Source organism: Muntiacus reevesi, chromosome 5, assembly GCF_963930625.1.
Source record: "Muntiacus reevesi chromosome 5, mMunRee1.1, whole genome shotgun sequence".
In the NCBI taxonomy this organism is placed as follows: Eukaryota; Metazoa; Chordata; class Mammalia; order Artiodactyla; family Cervidae; genus Muntiacus; species Muntiacus reevesi.
In genome coordinates, this window is record NC_089253.1 from 106,656,202 (window position 1) to 106,676,255 (window position 20,054).

The window sequence follows — 20,054 nt, forward strand, 5'->3', positions numbered from 1 at the left end:
AGATGAAAATATTTATCCTAGAGAATGCTGACTCAGGGGAAATATATAGACTCCTTGAATATATATTCTTTGAAGGGCTATTGTCTGAAAGAATGAATAGATGTTACCTTTGTTTCTACTAGTAGGTTGAAGTCTGGAGTAGTTTTCTGATCTCTCATATCATAATACGAAATGCAGTATGGTACTTAACAGTGTATTTGTTCAGCTCATTGGGATAAACTGAGGATACTGCTTATTGTTGGAGATGTAGATGGGGTGTTAGTCTAGTTGTCCTATGGGATCAGTGTCCTAGGGGGATCAGTGCCTAATACAGCTCTAAACCGTGTATTAGGAAACTAGGCTTTACAGGATGGGAGAAGGATCATATTTTGGCTCAATGTAATAAAGCACTTGCTGGAGAATAGTTCTGCCTAATAGAGTGGTTCTCAAACTTTTGAGTGCATTTGGGAGCTTATTAAAATTCAGGTTTCAAGGTCCACTTCAGAGATCCTAATTCAGTAAATATTAATGTTTCCCAGCAGATATAACCGCACCATGGGATGCACTTTCTCAGACCAAGGCTGCTGTAAGTAATTATAGGTTCCATTTATTTCCTTATAGTGTAAAATTTTGTTATGATTGAGTAGATTAAAATTCTTTTCTATAGTGCTTTTTTTAATGAGAAAATAGTTAAACTTTTCAATATGAAAAGTTATATACTATGTTACAAAATGAAAATTAGTGACAACTATTAGATAGTAAAGCAGTAATTAGGACATTAAGTATCAGAAACATTAACACTATGGCATATAAAACATTAAACTATTTTGTGTTATTTATTCTGCTTTAATAAATTTACTTAGTTGGTATGTTGATATTAAGATTTAAAATGTAGAATTTATTAGAGATGGTAGGATTGTTGTCTACGTGGGAAGCTCATAGAGCGGAAGTGAAAGGGACAGGTTTTCCTTGAGTGGACTGTGAGTCACCTGCTGGTTTTCTGTGGCAGTAACAGGCTGTTTTCTCTTAGCACTGCTGAAGAAGAATGATTATGGGCTACCATTCTTATTTATATTCTGTCCAGTCTTGTCTGGAATTTAGGAATCCAGATTTTTCAAGTGATACATAGCTCTTTAAAGAGAGACCTTTTCCTTTTCTTTTTCATTTGCTCTCTAGGCAAATTGCTCTTCTAATATATATTAGGTTGGTACAAAAGTAATTGTGGTTTTTGCATTATTGAAATTTGCCATTTGATATTGGAATATACTCTAAATGTGGGTATATTATATGTCATTTTAATGCACATTTCTTACTTTTTTTTTTGCTAATGACTTTTATTACTTGCTGCTTATTTTATATTTATTTTAGACTATGGAAATGATGTTAAACAAAAAGCAGATTTGAGTGATTTTCTTAATTTGAGTTCAAAATGAGTCATTTGAAGCAACAGAGACAACTGTCAACAACAATGCTTTTGGACCAAGAACTGCTAACAAATACACAGTGTCATGGTAGTTCAAGAAGTTCTGAAAAGTAGACGAGAAGCTTGAAGATAAAGGAGCATAGTGGCCGGCCATCAGAAATTAACAGGACTAATTGAGAGCCATCATCAAATTGATCCTTATATAACTATGCGAGAAGTCGCCGAAGAACTCAGTGTTGACCATTCTACAGTCGTGCAGCATTTGAAGCAAATTGGAAAGGTGAAAAAGTTCTATAAGTGGATGCCTCGTGAGCTGACTAGAAATCAAAAAAATCGTCATTTTGAAGTGTCTTCTCTTATTCTATACAACATCAGTGAACCGTTTCTCAATCGGACTGTGCCATGCGACACAAAGTAGATTTTATATGACAATCAGCCAAGTGGTTGCACCGAGAAGCAGCTCCAAAGCCCCACGCTGAGCCAGACTTGCACCAGTAAACGGCCCTTGTCACTGTGTGGTGGTCTGCTGCCCGTCTCATCCGCTGCAGCTCTCTGAATCCCAATGAAACCACTGCCGTCTGAGAAGTATGCTCAGAAAACCGATGAGATGCACTCAAAATTGCAACACCTGCAGCTGGTATTGGTTAACAGAAAGGGCCTAATTTTTCTCCATGACAGCACCCAACTGCATGTCGAACAACCAGTACTTCAAAAGTTGAACGGGTTGGGCTACAAAGTTTTGCCTCATCCAGATATTTACCTGACCTCTTGCTAATCAACCACTACTACTTCTAGTATCCCAGCACCTTTTTTCAGGGAAAATGCTTCCACAGCCAGCAGGATGCAGAAAATGCTTCTTAAGAGTTTGTTGAATCCTGAAGCACAAATTTTTATGCTACAGAAATAAACTTCTCATTGGCAAAAATGTGATTGTTATGGTTCCTATTTTGATTAATAAAGATGTGTTTGAGCCTAGTTATAATGGTCTAAACGTCGCAGTCTGAGGCTGCCCTATTGGGTTAGTGGTAAAGAACTCACTTGGCAATGCAGGAGACACAGGTGGGATCCCTGGTCCACGAGGATTCCACATGATGCAGAGTGCAGCAGCTGTGTTTGAGAGCCTGGGAACCAGGACTGCTGAAGCCCTCATGCCCTCGAGCCTGCGCTTCCCAACAGGAGAAGCCACCGGAATGAGAAGCCCACACACCACAGCTGGAGAGGAGCCCCCGCTCTTGGCAACTAGAGGCTCAAGCCCACACAGCAATGAACACCCATGACAGACAAAAATAAATAAATAAAATTATTTTTAAAAAGTCACAGTCTGAACTGTAGTTATGTTTGCACCAACCTTATATATGTATGCGTGTGTATGTATGTATATTTATATATTTGTCCTATTTGTTTGTTTGTTTTGTATTCTACCAGAATTCAAGTCATCTATTTCTTAACTGTGTAAATTTGATACTTTGTCCTAAAATCTTTTGAACTGATTTGAAGGTCAATCTGGAAAAGGTACTATAACCTAGATTTGGTCATAATGCAGAGTCAAATTTTGGGTCTATGAATGTAGCAATCAGCATATATTCTCTGTGAGCATTGTACATTTATAATGTAAGAATAGTTTTTATCACCAATTAAATTTAGAGCTAAGCTGGCTTAGTGCTGAATTGTTAATAGTTTTTTTTTAAAAAATTATTGGGTTTTTAAAAATAATTTTTAGGAGTGATCAATGGTTCATAATATAAATGGGGGGACAATCTGATAAAGAACTGTTAATATATAAAGGATTATTCCAATTTTGTGAGTACACTGCACTGGAAAAATCTGAAAGAAGATAAATCAGAATTTTACACAAAGTTTTATCTCTTTTTGGTGGAATTTTGGAATTTTGATTAATTTTTTTCTACTTTTTTCTGTTTTCTTCAAGTTTTCTCCTGTAGAAATTTAGGAGAAAATACTTTTTAAAGTCATTGATGGTTATATCAAAAGTCAACTTAACTGTAGTGCTTGGAAACCTGAATTTTATCTTATTAACTTTGTCCTTATTGTGAAACTTATTTTGTAGATATAAAATGATAAAAAGTTGTGACTATTTAAATAATCCTAAATTTTAGTCTAGAGGAATTGTTATTTCCTCATTTTTGCATGTAAAACACATAAAATATGTAGAAACACACAAAATATGTAGCATAATGATACGCAACATACAATATCAGAAAATTTACTGCTTTTAAAAAACTCAACAATTAAAAAAAATACATCAACAGGTCAATTAGAAAACTCTTGGTATTCTATAGACATTTTGATTTTTGTGTCCAGATTTGGGCAGCATTGGCCAATTGCTTAGGTAGTAAATAATAGAAAAACTATTATTTTTAGTTAAAATAAAGCATTCCTAAGTTTTTTCTCCTTTAGAGAAAGTTGTTGGACAGTATAAGTAATTAAATTGATGGTAGCTGATTTAGAATAGAATTAACCTATTTGTTTTGATGGTGTTTAAACTTTTAGCTGAGACACATTGAAAACAAATTGGAAGTAGCCCCTACGAGTACAGCTGTGTTTAATTCTGTCATGGATACCAAGAAATCTTCTGCGAGTGCTACCAGAAAAATTAGTAGAAAAGGTATGTATGAGGCGACTTCTAAAGATATAAATATATTAAATATGAATATTTGGTATTTCAGTTTAATTTCTCCATATAATCCCATATATTTCCTTGTTCTTTTGTCAGAGACTGGATGCTTAATCAGCATTTAGTTTTTTCCTTTGGTACTGAGTAGTTATGAAGCAGCCTCATATTCAGTGACTGTAGACGACGTTTTCACCATCTTTTGATCAGGGACTTAGCACCACAGCATCACCTTTGGCAGCGAGTTTTCATTTGTTAGTGAGAATTTGATTTTGAGTCTTTAGGGTTATATATGTCCTTTTTTAAAAAAAATTCACAGGTATTTCAGTTTGAAATTTAATTGACTTAAGACTTTTGTTTTTTTGATTGGGATTTATGATCAAAATTAGAATATTTGTCTTACAAGTACTATCATAAATTGACACTGTCAATATTTTCTTTGGTTACCTTTCATATATTTTACTTTGTGGTTGCATAATTAGTGAAATAAACCTGCAGATGAACTGAAACTATGATTATTTTTTATTAATCTGTGAGTCTGTTGGGTTTTATCTGATGCATCTTTTTTGAAGTGAGAGCCTTTGACAAAAAGGAATATTTTATTTAGAGGTTTTCTTTGTGTTGTTTGCTTAGAATGCAGTCATTCTCTATAGGTTGAGTTACTGTAATAATATAACCTGAATTTTTTTGATCTGCTTGCATGATATCAGCTTGAGAGTCCAGAAACAATAAGATACCTAAATTATTTTCTTAAATGCTAGCTATGTTCAGAGACAGTTGTATTTTATATCATATGTTTTCATAGATTTCCTTTTTCTTCAGATGGTAGATACCTGGATGATTCTTGGGTTAATGCTCCAGCCTCCAAATTTTCTAAATCACAAAAAGAGAAATCTCGTAGTCCTCTCAGAGCTACCACCCTGGAGAGTAATGTAAAAAAAATTAATCGTGTGGAGTTTCGTGACCCTTTGGTTTCTTACAGGTTAGTGTGGATTTCTTTTTTTTTTTTTTTTAATTATCTGTGGAGTTAACCTGTAGTATTTGTACTAATATTATAGTTTATTTTCTCAGTTTTTCATAACACTCTGAATCTAGTATTATTACCTTTTCCATTTTCCAAAAAGGTAAAGCAAAATCTTTTATATTATGAAATGCTACCTTTCTGTTCTTTTACAGATTGAATATTGGGGAGAAGTAGTAATATTTGCTTCAGACCACTCCATTGTAATATGTTTCCTACAAACAAATTATTCAGTTTCTGGAAGTATGACTTTCTTCTCCTTTATATCTCAGATTGGGTGTTCTACACAGTGGTCTTCACATAGTTTAGTTTTCTTCTTTTTTGAGTTGGACGGTTACCTAAAATTTCTGTCTTATGAGAATGTGAGTTGGTTTATTGTTTGACTCTGCTGCCAGTGGCTCGTTTCAACAATTTAGATGTTCAAGATTGATAAATGAATTTTAATTAATAAATTAATTTTGATATATGAATAATAAATATAAAAATGCTTTGCGTTTTTGTTAGCTAATTTAGGATATTCAACAGATAAAATTAAAGAGTTTTGTATTTGAGGGACATTTTAACTACTGATAGAAATATGTTCTTGCTGTTAGGATAGCAAATAGTATTAATAGACATTGAAACTTATAGTTCCTTGTTTCATTTATAATCATTTTTTAGTATTTTAAAGTGTCACTAAATAAATTAAGGAGTTTAATAATAATGCTTGTTAAAAAAAAACTTAGTTTTTTTTTGGGGGGGGAAGTACTTAGTTTTTATACTTGCTATTCTTCAGTTGCTAAGTCATGTCTGACTCTTTGCGACCTCATCAACTGCATCCAGGCTTCCCTGTCCTTCACTATCTCCTCAAGTTTGCTCAAGCTCATGTCCATTGATTCAGTGATGCCTTCCAACAATCTCATCCTCTATTGCCCCATTCTCGTCTTGCCCTCAGTCTTTCCCAGCATCAGGATCTTTTCCAATGAGTTGGTTCTTCACATCAGGTGGCATTCAGTATCAGTCCTTCCAATGAATATTCAGGGTTGATTTCCTTTAGGATTGAATGGTTTGATCTGCTTGTTGTCCAAGGGACTCTCAAAAGAGTAGTCTCCAGCACCACAGTTCAAAAGCATCAGTTCTTCAGCACTCAACCTTCTTTATGGTCCAACTCTCACATCTTATATTTGAGATAAAAAAGTTTGGGTGATAAAGGTGAATTATGCTTCCCTGGTGGCTCAGTGGTAAAGAATCTATTTGCCTGTAATGCAGGAGCTGCGGGTGACGTGGGTTCATTCCCTGGGGTGGGAAGATCCCCTGGAGGAGGGCATGGCAATCCACTCCAGTATTTTTGCCTGGGGAATCCCATGGACAGAGGAGCCTGTGGGCTACAGTCCATAGTGTCACAAAGAGTTGGACACAAGCAACTTAGCACGCAAGCATGCAGAGGTACATTATGGGTTTGATTTTCACTGTGTTCCGTTTGATGCGATTTTGAAATATCTAGGTGAAAATATTCAGTCGGCAGTTGGATGTTTAGGTAGGAATGTGTGTGAAAAAGTCAGTGCTGTGAATATAAATATGGGAGTTGTCAGTAGCATTGAAGTGATAAAAGTGAAAAAAATAAATAGATAAGGGGCCAGGGACTTAATCTGGGTACAAGTGCATAGTTTAGAAAAAGGACAAAGGGAAAATTTAAAAGAATAATGAGATGCCTAGAAACATAATCACTAAATTACTATTACTATTCTAATATTCTTTCTGCAAATAATACTACCTCACATTTAAAATTGTGTAGTTACGTATCTTTTAAGAAAAGAAACAAATACCCATAGGATAGCTGTGAATAGAACACCCTTCACCTGGCCATCTCCATTCATCATCTAAAACTCACCTTTTATCACCTGTATGAAACACTGCTCATTTCATTCCCTAGCTTATCCAACCCTTCCTCTGTGCTTCCCAGGTGGCACTAAGTGGTAAAGAACCTGCTTGCTAACGCAGGGGGCAGAAGAGACTCAGGTTCGATCCCTGGGTCAGGGAGATCCCCTGGAGGAGGGCATGGCAACCCACTTCAGTATTCTTGCCTGGAGAATCCTATGGACAGAGGAGCCTGGCAGGCTGTAGTCCATAGGGACATAAGGAGTCGGACACGACTGAAGCGACTTAGTATCACCTGTGCTTCCTCTGTTGGAACATTTTCATATTGCTTTATAATTTTGATTAAATGTGTACTCATTACATTACTTTATGTAAAACTACAAATCTGTCTCATTCCCAAACCATTATCTTAATGCTTGTCATTTAGCTAAATATTCTGTAGATATTTATGATAATTTTCATATTTATAGAAAAGTTGAAAGAATTGCATAGTGAACATCTTTATTCATAGTAGATATTTAATGAGTGAGTGAGTGAAAGACCCTGTGAAATTACTTTTTTTAAAAAAAAGTTCATTTATTTTGATCTATCTAATTTGGCTCTGCTGGGTCTTAGTTGTGGCTTGCTGAGATCTTTAGTTGCAGCATGTGGGATCTAGTTCCCTGACCGGGGATGGAACCTGGACCCCTTCATTGAGAGTGCAGAGTCTTAGCCATTGGCCTATGAGGGCAGTCCCTATTTTACTTTTTTTGGTTAATTGTTCTTCCCTTATGATTAAGACATGTAGGTAAACTACCGTTTTATACTTTTATTTTCTTCTCTTGTTGTTCAGTCGCTAAGTTGTGTCTGACTCTTTGCGATCCCATGGACTGTAGCTTGCTAGGCTTCTCCGTCTGTGGGATTTTCCAGGCAAGAATAGTGGAGTAGGTTGCCATTTCCTTCTCCAAGGCATCTTCCTGACCCAGGCATAGAACCACATCTCCTGCATTGGCAGGTGGGTTCTTTACTGCTGAGCCACCAGGGGTTCCTATTTTATTCTCTGCATATGCTGATTTTAGACCTTAATCATTTCAACAGTGAGTTGTTGCAGTCTGGTTGAGATAGTAAAAATAATTGAATTTAGTCTTGATCTCTAGTGGAAGCTGCAGAGCTCAGTTTTCAGCTCCCATCTTATTTAATAATCAGCCTCTTAGAAGAGGGTCTAATGTTTTTTGAGTCATGGACCCCAGTGAGAATTTGATGAAAGCTGTAAACTGTCTCCTTAGAAAAATGCACACACTCGTGCACTCATGATAGCTGCAAAATTACCATATTTTGCTGTAATAGAGTCATGAATTTAATAATTTTTGTGATATTTAGAGTTTTATGCCTAAAGTGAAAGATTTAGATCAATAATATACAATGGCACCATTAAAGTGAACCACACATATGTAATTTAAATATTTTTAGTAGTTACCTGCACATACCCAAAGATGTTTTATGGTCTTTATTTTTTAATTTTTTAGAATCTGGTATATAATTTACATTACAGCACATCTCAATTTGGATTCTTCAAGTGCTCAGTTGCCACATGTGGCAAATGTCTACTCTTTCAGAACTTGGAGAACCAGATTGTTATGTCTGTTTTTATAATTTTGTTAGGTAGTTTTTCATGTCTTCTTCCTACTGCTGAGGCTTGTCTTCATTAATCTCCCTTTTAATAACTGCTTCTGTTTCTAAAATATAACTTACTAGAATGATACATAAAATCAAAATAGTTTCTGAAGGAGTACTTTTGCTAGTGTTTTTGTGAGTAGAGAATATGGACTTTGTGATGTGTGCTTTGGCTGTGTGCAGTCTTCTTTGCCTACTCTGGAATTTCTAGACATGCTTTACATAATTTAAAGCTGCCAAAAAAGTTGTCTGTAGTTCAGAGAGATTTAACTTTACTTATAACCACATTTATTTGGAGGTGAATGTTTATTGTACCTCCACTTTATTTCTACTCCCAGTCTATTTGTTAATTTCATACACTATTTAGAAGTTATATATATGAAATGCCAGAATTTGAGAACTTTTCCCCCTAGTTCTTAAGATTTTATGGAGAAGTAAGATGTACGTTTTGGTAGTAAGTGTCAAGTGAATATCCAAAGTGAGATTGTAATTCTGCTTTCTGGGGTTCTTAAGGAAATCTCTGCATGCATCTTTTGCATAGTTTTTATTTTATAATATGCACGTTATGATTTAGATTATTTGTCATAATCTAACCTGTGATACCCAGGAGGCATTGAACATTGAATTTTAATAGTAGTAATGATTATCTTGTTATTTCTAACCTACTAGAGTGTCTAGGTTTTGGGATCTCTAATGTTTACTTAAGAGTTCTCCATTCAGTTTGTATGACTGGTTTTTGTATTCTTTATTTAAAGCTTATTATTTTTTTAATAATAGGGAAGTCCATGGCACACCATCCAGTATAAGTCCCAGCCATTTAGAGTCAAAGCATGTATATTGTGTGGATGTTAATGAAGAGAAGCCTGAGAATGGGAACCGGTTGATGTGCAGTCGAGAAGATCAGAATATACTTTGCTGTGATTTTGAGAGCTCCCGATCATCTGCCATCGATGATACAGTTGTTAGGTTTCTAAACGATCGACCGACAATTGATTCATTGCAAAATTCTGAATGTTTGATTAAGGTGGCAGCTGCAGTGAGAAGTGATGAAGAAAAACCTAATAGAACAAAAGGAAATGAGAACACTTTGAAGTCTTCTGTGTGTAACATGGGCCATAACATTGATTCAAAAGTGTTAGGGTTAACTGACTCTTCTCCGTCTTCTACTAGTACTTGTAATTCCCAAAGATTAGATATCCTAAAGCGACGACAACATGATGTCAAACTGGAAAAACTCAAGGAGCGGATTAGGAAACAGTGGGAACACTCAGAAGAAACAAATGGCCACGGCCAGAATCTGGGTCATATTGACCATCCAGTAATGGTTGTTAATGTTGACAGCTCAGTGACAGCAAAAGTCAGGAAAGTGGCAACAGCACCACCTGCTCCAACATATAAAGGTTTGTAATCAGTGTTTGCATCTTCTCTTTTCCAGCCTCCTTGTCTCCCTGTTTCCCTAGGATGTATTCGAGTAGAGAGGATCATCTTTAGAATAGGGGGTGATTCTCAAATCAAATGCATAAAAAAATTAATTCAAAGTGCATGCTAAAAATGCAGATTCAGATCCCTTAAGAGGTTCTTTTAGTTTGAGACCTACCATATGAACCTTTAATAAGTTGAACAAAAGAGAAAATAAAAATTAGTATAAATTTTAGAGAACTGAAAGAATATTGCTCTTATTCTGCCATTGTATTTCCATTGTTATTAGAAATTCTTTCAGAAGCAATGTTTGAAAGATGGTTCAATCACTGCTAGTTAATATTTGGTTACAGAATATCTTGGCACTGACATTTTGATCCTGTTTTGTTAACCTTAGAATTTTGACAGGGGTTTTCTCCATGTTTAAGAAAACAGTAAATCAGATTTCCATTGAGAAGATGCTTTTCAGAGAGAATTTCTGCTTTCAGCCCTACTCAAGTTTTTATATATGGTGGTTTTAGTAGTTTGCGTTTTTATGTTCCTGAAATTATTTTCACAGGGTCAGGGTCATCTATGTAAAATTTTGATTCATTGATGAGGTTACTCTGTTAGACTTCTGTCTTCAAGTTCTTACCATCCTGGCCTTTTTTTTGTGGATACTTTTTCAAGTTCAGTATTTATAAATGTATGAAAATCAAAATATAATCAAGATTGATTTATTCTGTTAATTTTAACAGAACAAACTTAACTATCTACAGTTTGAACAGTTTATCAGTTTTTTTGTGATATGTTTTGCTAGTAATATTCATTATGAATTAAAGATAGATAATTAGCATTTTATTCTAGATAATTTATGATAAAATTGTGGGTAGTTCTCTGAATAAAATTCTTTCTTATCCTTCAAGTTGTGTGCCATGTAGAAATTGTCCATATTGCTGACAGAGCAATTAGTGAATAATGGGGTCAGAAGTTCTTGCTGGTTCTAAGATAGTGATTATACAAAACTTTGGCTATATTTATATCAGACTCATTAAATGCAGATTGTACCTTTAAGGTTTGTTCATTCTAGAAGTCAAAGTCTGCAGTTTCAAAAGTTCTTCCACTAAGGCAGAGTTAAGATGGTTGATTTGAATCTGTGTTTTATTTAATAATTTATAAAAAATCTAAAAATTAAGAAAAGAAAGCAACCTTAAAGAATCAGAGTGAAAATCTTAAGTATGACTTTGAGTTGTGACTGGATTTTGTATATTCCTTTTATTACTAGTTTTAATACTTTAGTTTCCGTATTAAAATATATTATGAATGTAACTTTTATGAGGTTAACTAATGAAATATAGTATTCATTTCAGAAATCATAACAATATGGTTTCCAGTGGTATCCTGAGCAGTGGATTTATCTTTTCCAACAGTGAAGAACTGTTTTTCTGCTAACATTTTGTCAGTGTAAATTAAACGTATCTTAATATACTGTATTCTAAAGTGACATTTTAATTTCATTTGTTTAAATACTTAATAAATTCACTTGATTTGCAGTTGAAAAGACGAAAAAGACATACATTGAAAAGCTGTATCATTCTTGTGCTCCAGTCACCTGGTCCCCTTTCTGGAGGTTACTTGTGTTAACAATTTATGTATCATTCCAGAGATAATTTTCTCTTACACAAATGAGAGAGAGAGAGAGAAAAGAGAGAAGGAGATTTTTCTTTGTCTTTTTATATAGTTGTTAGTATATGAAACCCATTCTAAACACATTACATTTATGTGTGTATGTTTAAAATTTGAAGTAGTGAACACAGTGGTTCTTTCTTGTTTTATACTTAGTGGTTTACATATCTTTTTCTTTCTGGTTTAAATGCTCAAGAAGGTTAAGAGCCTATATTGATCATCTGTATTTTATTTCAAAGCTTAGTACAGTGTCTTGGACACAAATGCACAGTAAATTTTTTATTCTGTTCAATAAATTCAATTAGAAAAAATGTGCACAAAGAGAATGGATATAAAAACTGGGAAACAGAAAGAGAAACTGGTGTAGATACTGAAAGCTGCTTAAAGTTAACTTATAAGTAAAGATGCAAATATAAAGAAAGGCTCCCATAAAGATAAATATTTCCTAAAGAAAAGAGAAGAAAAAATGATAAGGTTGAATGTAGAGAGATGGAATGAGGGTAAGAAATGTTGGGAGGAAGATAGGTTTACATGAAATTGCCACGCTTTCTTGTTATAAACTGTAGTTTGCAATAAACACTATGTTTATAAACTTTTTGTTTATATAGCTATAAGCATAGTTGTGTGTGCCCCGTGGTACAAATTTCAGGTAAAATTAAGCTTATGCTGTTGTCATAAGAGCTGAATAGATTATTTTCTATTAGATGTGTAATTATTTTACCAGTAACATTTTATCAAGCACTTTAAAGTGCTTTTACCAATTTTTGACTCCATTAAGTTGATTTAATTTTTACAAAATATTTCATGGCAATTCTTTGGTAAGTTGAGCCCATTTGAAAATACAAATCTTTTTACTATTCTGGTTATCATCCATATTCATTACTTTATCTTTTTTGTAAAGTAACATTGTAAGTTTAGTGTATTTCTTAAGGAGTAGTGATAAATTTGAGGTAGGAAATTAGAATGATAATTTCTAGGAATAGCACATGTGTAATGTTTGTTGAGAAATTGAACAAGTATGTTCTAAGGAACTGTTTTCCACACTTTGATTGTCTGATTTTGCCTGTGTAGACAGAAGCTTGTCCATTTGTTCAGCCATAGGCAAAATCAGACAGATGGTAGTGATTAATGCCTGTCTTCAAGGAAAAGAAGAGTGAGTATTGTTGTTTCTCCTCAGGCTTGAAAAAGTAGTTCGTTTCTCTGATATCCATAATTTATGATTGACATTCTTTTATCATTTAATTTGGTGCTTCTCCATTTCTAGTCTTTTTGAACAAATGCATATTGTTTTGTTTAACTGAAACTTACTTTTCCAAACAGCACTTGTTAACACATTATGTGGTATAGCTCATGATGCATTCCTCTTTTAAAAGCTTCTAAAGCTGTTCAACATTTAATTGTTAGGGATGCACAAATCAAAACCACAATGAGATACCATTTCATACCTATGAGGGCGACTATAATAAAAAAAGACAACAACAAGTGAGGATATGGAGAAATTGCTGGTAAAAATGTAAAATGGTACAGCTCCTTTAGAAAACATCTTGACAGTTCCTTAACGAGTTCAACATAAGAGTTACCATATGACCCAGCAATTCCACTCCTAGATATACTACCCAAGGGAATTGAAAAAGGTATATTTACACACATCCTTGTGCATATATGTTTATAACGACATTATTCATAATAGCCAAAAAGTAGAAACAGCCCAGATGTTCATCAACTAGTAAATGGATAAGCAAACATTGATATATCTGTACAATGGAGTATTATTCAGCAATAAAATTTAAATGAAAGAAGCCAGCCACAAAAGGCCACACATTGTAGGATTCTATTTATATGGAAATGTCCAGAATAGGCAAATCTATAAAGATAGAAAATAGTTGAGTAGTTGGCAGGGAATAGAGGGAGTGGTGTGGGGAGCAACTGCTAATGGGTACAGGGTTACTTTTCAGGGTGATGAAAATGCTCTACAATTAGATGGTGATGATAGTTGTATAACTATCTGCATATCCTAAAAAGGGAGTTGTACACTTTAAAAGAGTGAATTTTATAGTATATTAATTTATTTCACTTAAAATTAAGAATGTAACAAAACTTTGAATGCAGTATTGATAAGGATGTTTTGTATTGTTGGTTATATATTAGGCTTCAATCCTTCAGAGACCAAGATTCGAACACCTGATGGGAAAGTGTGGCAGGAGGCTGAGTTTCAAAACATGAGTAGAGAACTGTATCGTGACTTAGCACTTCACTTTGCAGGTGAGAGTAGAGTGTTCCTAGGTTTTGAGTGTTTTATCATGCATACTACCTAAGTTGCAATACTGAAACATAAAATTGTCACGAAACTAGTTATTTCCCATTTCTAAATGCATGGTATACTTAAGTAGTGATAGTGTCAGTCACAAGACTCTTAGCTTCTAGGCTTTGCTCCAGGGTTAAATTAGCATATATAGCTGAAAAGACAGAAACTAGGCTATTTTTAAACTAAGGGACTTTCTGAGTGGGCTTGTCTGATTTGATGGAAACATAACAGCCTAGTTGAAGTTTACTAGACCTCTGAGATCTTTGAAATGGTCAGTAATTTGGTGGGCAGCAGATAAGATACTAATGCGAGGGCAAAAAGCAGGAAGAAAAATGAACATTATTGGAAGGGAATAATGTGTGCTAGAGGATTGGAAATAGGAGGAACTTACGGAAGACTGGAAGAGGAAAATAGGAAGATCATACATATAATATTACTATATTGAAACCTTGTATGATTTTGGACAAGATACTGCTGGTTACTTAGTCTCCTGAATGTTTTCCAGTTGACGAAGTGTAAACTCAAGGAGTAATTTTCCCATGGTTGCATAGAGCAGTTAAGAATTGAAGCCAAGGTTTAAAACCAACTCAGTCTGACTCTAAAGCCTGAGATTTTTCTGGTAAGCCCTAGTAGAGAGTCTGCTAATAAATATTATGGCATCAACTGTCCAGTCCAATTTTCCTACTATTATTTTTGGAACAATATCTTCAGAAATTTTTTATCGTATGAAAAGGAAATATAATGCAATAGTTAAGAGCACAGATTTTGGAATTAGTTTACAAGGATTCAAATTCTGACTCTGCCACTTAATTAGCTTTTCATACTATCTGTGTTACATAACTCTCTTCCTTGGTTTTCTCATCTGTAAAATAAGAATGGTAATATGCTTCATAGAAGACTAGTGGAATGATGTATGCCAAAGAATTTTTAAAGAGGTCTGCCTATTATAGTTTGCCTTCTCTTTTGGTGGGTCATCTCTCCTGCTGCTTCTATCTTAAACAAAACCCATCTACTTCTGTATTAAATTCTATTTGCTCTAGTGTATTTAAGGGCATTACTACGACTCTGTTTTCTCTTTCCCATCATCATGTTTTCCCTCTCTTGTGAGGTCATGCTCATCAACATAGTGTTTGATAACATGCTGTTATCTGGGCCATCATAAAAGAACCCTTCTTTTGACCTACTCTGCTTTGTTTCTCTCCTTTTATTTACAGTGAAGCTTCAGAAAGTTGCTTTATCTTCATAGTCTCTAATTTTTCTCCTCCATTTTACTCCTGAATCCTTTCTGTTAGGTTTTTGCTCCTACTTCTCTGGACTGCTGTTACCAAGGTCATCAGTGACTTCCACATTGCTAAATCCAATGTGTAATTCTCATTTGTTATTCTGCTTGATCTCTCAGAAGCATTCAATTCAATTCAGTCGCTCATTTGTATCCAACTCTTTGTGACCCCATGGACTGTAGCACTCTAGGCTTCCCTGTCCATAACCAACTTCCAGAGCTTGCTCAAATTCATGTCCATCGAGTCGGTGATGCCATCCAACCATCTCATCCTCTGTCGTCCCCTTCTCCTCCTGCCTTCAATCTTTCCCAGCATCAGGGTCTTTTCAAATGAGTCACCTCTTCGCATCAAGTGACCAAAGTATTGGAGTTTCAGCTTCAGCATCAGTCCTTCCAGTGTGTATTCAGGACTGATTTCTTTTAGGATGGACTGGTTGGATCTCCTTGCAGTCCAAGGGACTCTTTAAGAGTCTTCTCCAACACCACAATTCAGAAGCATCAATTCTTCAGTTCTCAGCTTTCTTTATGGTCCAACTTTCATATCCATACATGACTACTGGAAAAACCATAGCTTTGACTCGATGGACCTTTGTTGGTAAAGGAATGTCTCTGCTTTTTAATGTACTGTCTAGGTTGGTCATAACTTTCCTTCCAAGGAGCCAGTGTCTTTTAATTTCATGGCCGCAGTCACCATCTGCAGTGATTTTGGAGCCTCAAAAATAAAGTCTCTCTCAGAAATGTTGGATATCACTAATCACTTCATCTTTGAAATTCTTCACTTGGAATTTTATCTATGATACCATAAGTGTTTAGGTTTCCTCCTAAGTTTATCTGCTCTTTTTCATTCTTGTTTTTCCTTATCAACTATCTATCTCTGAACATTGGCATGTCCTGGTCCCTGTGCTTGGATCTGTTTCTCATTGTTTTTCTTTTTTCATTTTTCTTTTCTCTTCCATCCCTTTCTTTTTACTTTATTGTTTTTTTACAATTTTTGTTTATCCATATACAAACTAGGCAAGCTCATCGAGTTGCAGTACTTTAAATATTCTCTGCTGATGTTTCCCAGATTTATGTCTCTGACCAGACTTCTCTGAATTCAGATTCATATCCAGCTGCTAACTCTGCACCTCCCCCTGGATGTATAATAAATTTCTTAAGCTTAACATATCCAAAAATGGAGCTGGCTAACTAAATGAGGTCATGGTACACCCCTTAAACTTATTCCTCTGGTAGTCTCTCCATCTTACTGGAGAGTAAGTCTTATCCTTCTGATTATTCAGGTCCAAAATCCTTGGTCATCTTTGATCCCTCTGTTTCTCTCATACCTTATATCTAAATTGTCTGAAATACCTCTAAAATATAATCTCCTTCACTTACCACCTAGGTTCAAGCCATCCACTGTCAGTCTCCTGGCTAGATTACTGCAGTAGCCTTCTAACTGGTTACACTGCTTCTGCTCTTCTAATGAATCTGTTCTCATCATAGCTATCAGAGTAAACTTGTTAAAATATCATTTAGGTCATGTCACTCCTTTGCCCAAAAATTTCTCATCCTATTCTTGAATAAACCTGAAGTTCTCACAATGACCTATAAAGCCCTATGTAATCTGGCTCTCAGTTATGTCTCTTGACCCTAACTCTTACTGCTTTTCTCTTTCTTCACTTTCTTCACATTGATTTCCTTGCTATTTCTTAGACACTAACTATGCTTCTGCCTCAGGGTCTCTGAATCACGCTTACTTCTTTGCTCAGGATGCAGAGCTCTATATATATTTAAAGTACATTTATCCGAATCTGTGGTTGAGATTAATTTTCAAATTTATGTGTATAGTCAGTTTATTTCTGCAGATTAGAATTTAAAATTTAGTGAGTAGTAGTTTATATGTGAAATACTTTGACATATTTCACTAGCCTAATCATAAAAGGGCCTAATTTAGGAATATTGAGTATTTTATAAAGTTTTATTCTAGAAGTTCATGAATATTTCAGTTAACTGGGAATTTTTAAATGAAATAGGAATCTGTGAAATTACGTACTTCTGAGGTTCTCTAAATGCTGTGATCTAGCTTGGAAAGCATTATTGTTGTTGCTTCTTTAAATTTGTGAAAACCAGGTGAGTGTCTCAAGGGTTTCCTGAAAAAAAAAAAAAACAGTTGAAACCTAACAGTAGAGTAATTGTAATCTCTAGACCGTTCTGTAAGAGGACTTGATATTTCAGCTTTTGAGTCAAAGAAATAACGAAGGTTTCTCTCTCCCTGCATGAACCATGTATTCTATATAGATTTCTCATACTGGGGGAAGGATGAGTGGGTCAATAGCACTCATTATAATATTTGCTATAAATGTTTCTGTTTTTCAGATGATAGCTCTATGAAAGAAAAACCAGCTGAAAAAAGTAAAGAGAAGAAAGTGGTCAAGCCAGTACGAAAAGTCCAAAAGGTAGCACAGTTATCAAGTTCAGAATGCAAAACAGGTTGGTTTTTTCAGTATCAGGCCCGAAATTATATATTAGTGAAATGCCGTGTATTCAGAAATAAATGTTCTTATTATTTGACACATACAAAAATTTAGTATATTTTATGTATCATTTTATGTGTGTTTTCTTGACGTTAATTGACATATTTAGAATATATAGTCTGATAAATCTTCATATATATATATACTCATGAAATATGTTCACCATGATACTGAATAGTGCCCCCCGCAGTTTTTTCTCATTATTTTTTAATAGAAGTTAACCAGATTAAAGATAATGGTTTTTATATAGTGAACTTTTACATACAGAGGGATGGCTTATGCCTATAGCTAAGTTTCTTCACTTATTCTCATGAGTGAATAAATATTGCACAGGAAAAATTTGGCAGTCTGTGCTAGTAATGAACTGGACTCTGAATAAATCAAGATGGGGGGAAAAAGAATTCCCTAGCTTTATAGTGATTAACATTTCATGCTTAGTCTAGAATGCCTGAATTTTTATGCTGGTTCTGTCATGTCTAACTTTGTTCCTTTGGTAATTGAGTTAATTTTGGTGTCCTTTGGTTTCCCTGTTTGTAAATGGGAAACCACTAGTTACTTTTCTCATAGGTTGTTGTGAAAACTAAAATAGTTAATACCAAAAGTACTCAATATAGCACCTGACACATTGTAAACACTCAATTGTTAGGTGTAATTTCTCTACTACTAATTATTATTTCTAGCTATATTGAAAATGGCTGTTTAGTGTGTCATATTTAAGTCATTGAGTAATTTGGGTCAAGGGAGTGGAGAAAGTTGGAAACTTGTCACTTTCAGTTTGGAGACCACTCAAACATTCATTATGCAAATATATTTGCTTTATTTAAGGCACTGGGGTGTTCTAAGCTTAGGCAGTATAGTGGCAAGCAAGATGCACATAGTCCCCTCCCTCCTGGAACTTAGAATCTTGTCAGGAAAAAAGTAGATATGTAGTTATAATAAAGTGTAATGAATATTGAATAAATTGAAAGTGAAAGTGTTAGTTGCTCTGTCATGTCCGACTCTTTGCCAGCCCATGGACTGTAGCCCACTAGGCTCCTCAGCCCATGGGATTCTTCAGGCAAGAATTACTGGAGTGGGTTGCCATTCCCTACTCCAGAGGGGTCTTCCTGACCCAGGGATTGAACCCGAGTCTCCCACATTAGGGGCAGCTTCTTTACTGTCTGAGGCCACAGGGAAGCCCCCAAATAATTGGATAGGGAACATACAAAGTCCTATAAAAATATGAAAATAGACTGATAGGGCACTGGTTTCTGACCAAGTGCTTGTTTTGTGATCATAGACTAATCAGTTCAGTTCAGTTGCTCAGTCATGTCTGACTCTTTGTGACCCCATGGACTGCAGCATGCCAGGCCTCCCTGTCCATCACAAACTCCTGGAGTTTACTCAAACTCATGTCCATTGATTCGGTGATGCCATCCAACCATCTCATCCTCTGTCGACCCCTTCTCCTCCCACCCTCAATCTTTCCCAGCATCAGGGTCTTTTCAAATGAGTCACCTCTTCATATCAGGTGGCCAAAGTATTGGAGTTTCAGCTTCAACATCAGTCCTTCCAATGAATATTCAGAACTGGTTTCCTTTAGGATGGACTGGTTGGATCTCCTTGCAGTCCAAGGCACTCTCAAGAGTCTTCTCCAACACCACAGTTCAAAAGCATCAGTTCTTCGGCGCTCAGCTTTCTTTATGGTCCAACTCTCAAATCCATACATGACTTCTGGAAAAACGATAGCCTTGACTAGATGGAACTTTGTTGGCAAAGTAATGTCTCTGCTTTTTAATATGCTGTCTAGGTTGGTCATAACTTTCCTTCCAGGGAGTAAGCGTCTTTTAATTTCACGGCTGCAGTCACCATCTGCAGTGATTTTGGAGCCCCCAAAAATAAAGCCTGCCACTCTTTGCATTGTTTCCCCATCTATTTGCCATGAAGTAATGGGACCAGATGCCATGATCTTGTTTTTCTGATCATAGACTAATCAAAAGAGTGCCAAATAACTTACTTTGTGACATCCATTGTTAATTGTAGATGTCATACAAGAAAGACCCTGGCTGTATACCAATAAAAAAATAAAATTTTATAGGAACAAGAATTACCTGGGTGTAAACTAAACCTAATTCTTACATTAAAAAAATGTAACAGAGTGTTTTTCATGTGATATTGTTGTCAGGGGCTTAGTTTGAAAGGAAGCACTGGGGCCACTGTAACTTGTAAATACTGATCTTGGATTGTATTTATCCAGTTTTGTGGTGGGCTAATTCTGCCATGTGTGTACTGTGGCAGTTACTGCTACAGAGAGTCATTAAATTGAGTT

At 35.3% G+C, this 20,054-nt stretch overlaps 1 protein-coding gene across 3 annotated transcripts in view; it reads left to right on the top strand.

Annotated features, from left to right (window-relative positions):
- CEP350 (centrosomal protein 350) overlaps positions 1-20,054 on the top strand; it is a 153,035-nt gene that overhangs the window by 23,321 nt on the left and 109,660 nt on the right. The window contains exons 3-8 of one of the 3 annotated variants that reach the window (XM_065936152.1): positions 519-565; positions 3,911-4,025; positions 4,854-5,013; positions 9,340-9,962; positions 13,795-13,908; positions 17,589-17,702. In XM_065936152.1, coding sequence (XP_065792224.1) covers positions 519-565; positions 3,911-4,025; positions 4,854-5,013; positions 9,340-9,962; positions 13,795-13,908; positions 17,589-17,702 — 1,173 coding nt within the window. The remainder of the gene's footprint in view (positions 1-518; positions 566-3,910; positions 4,026-4,853; positions 5,014-9,339; positions 9,963-13,794; positions 13,909-17,588; positions 17,703-20,054) is intronic. The other 2 variants (XM_065936153.1, XM_065936154.1) reach the window with 2 other exon arrangements.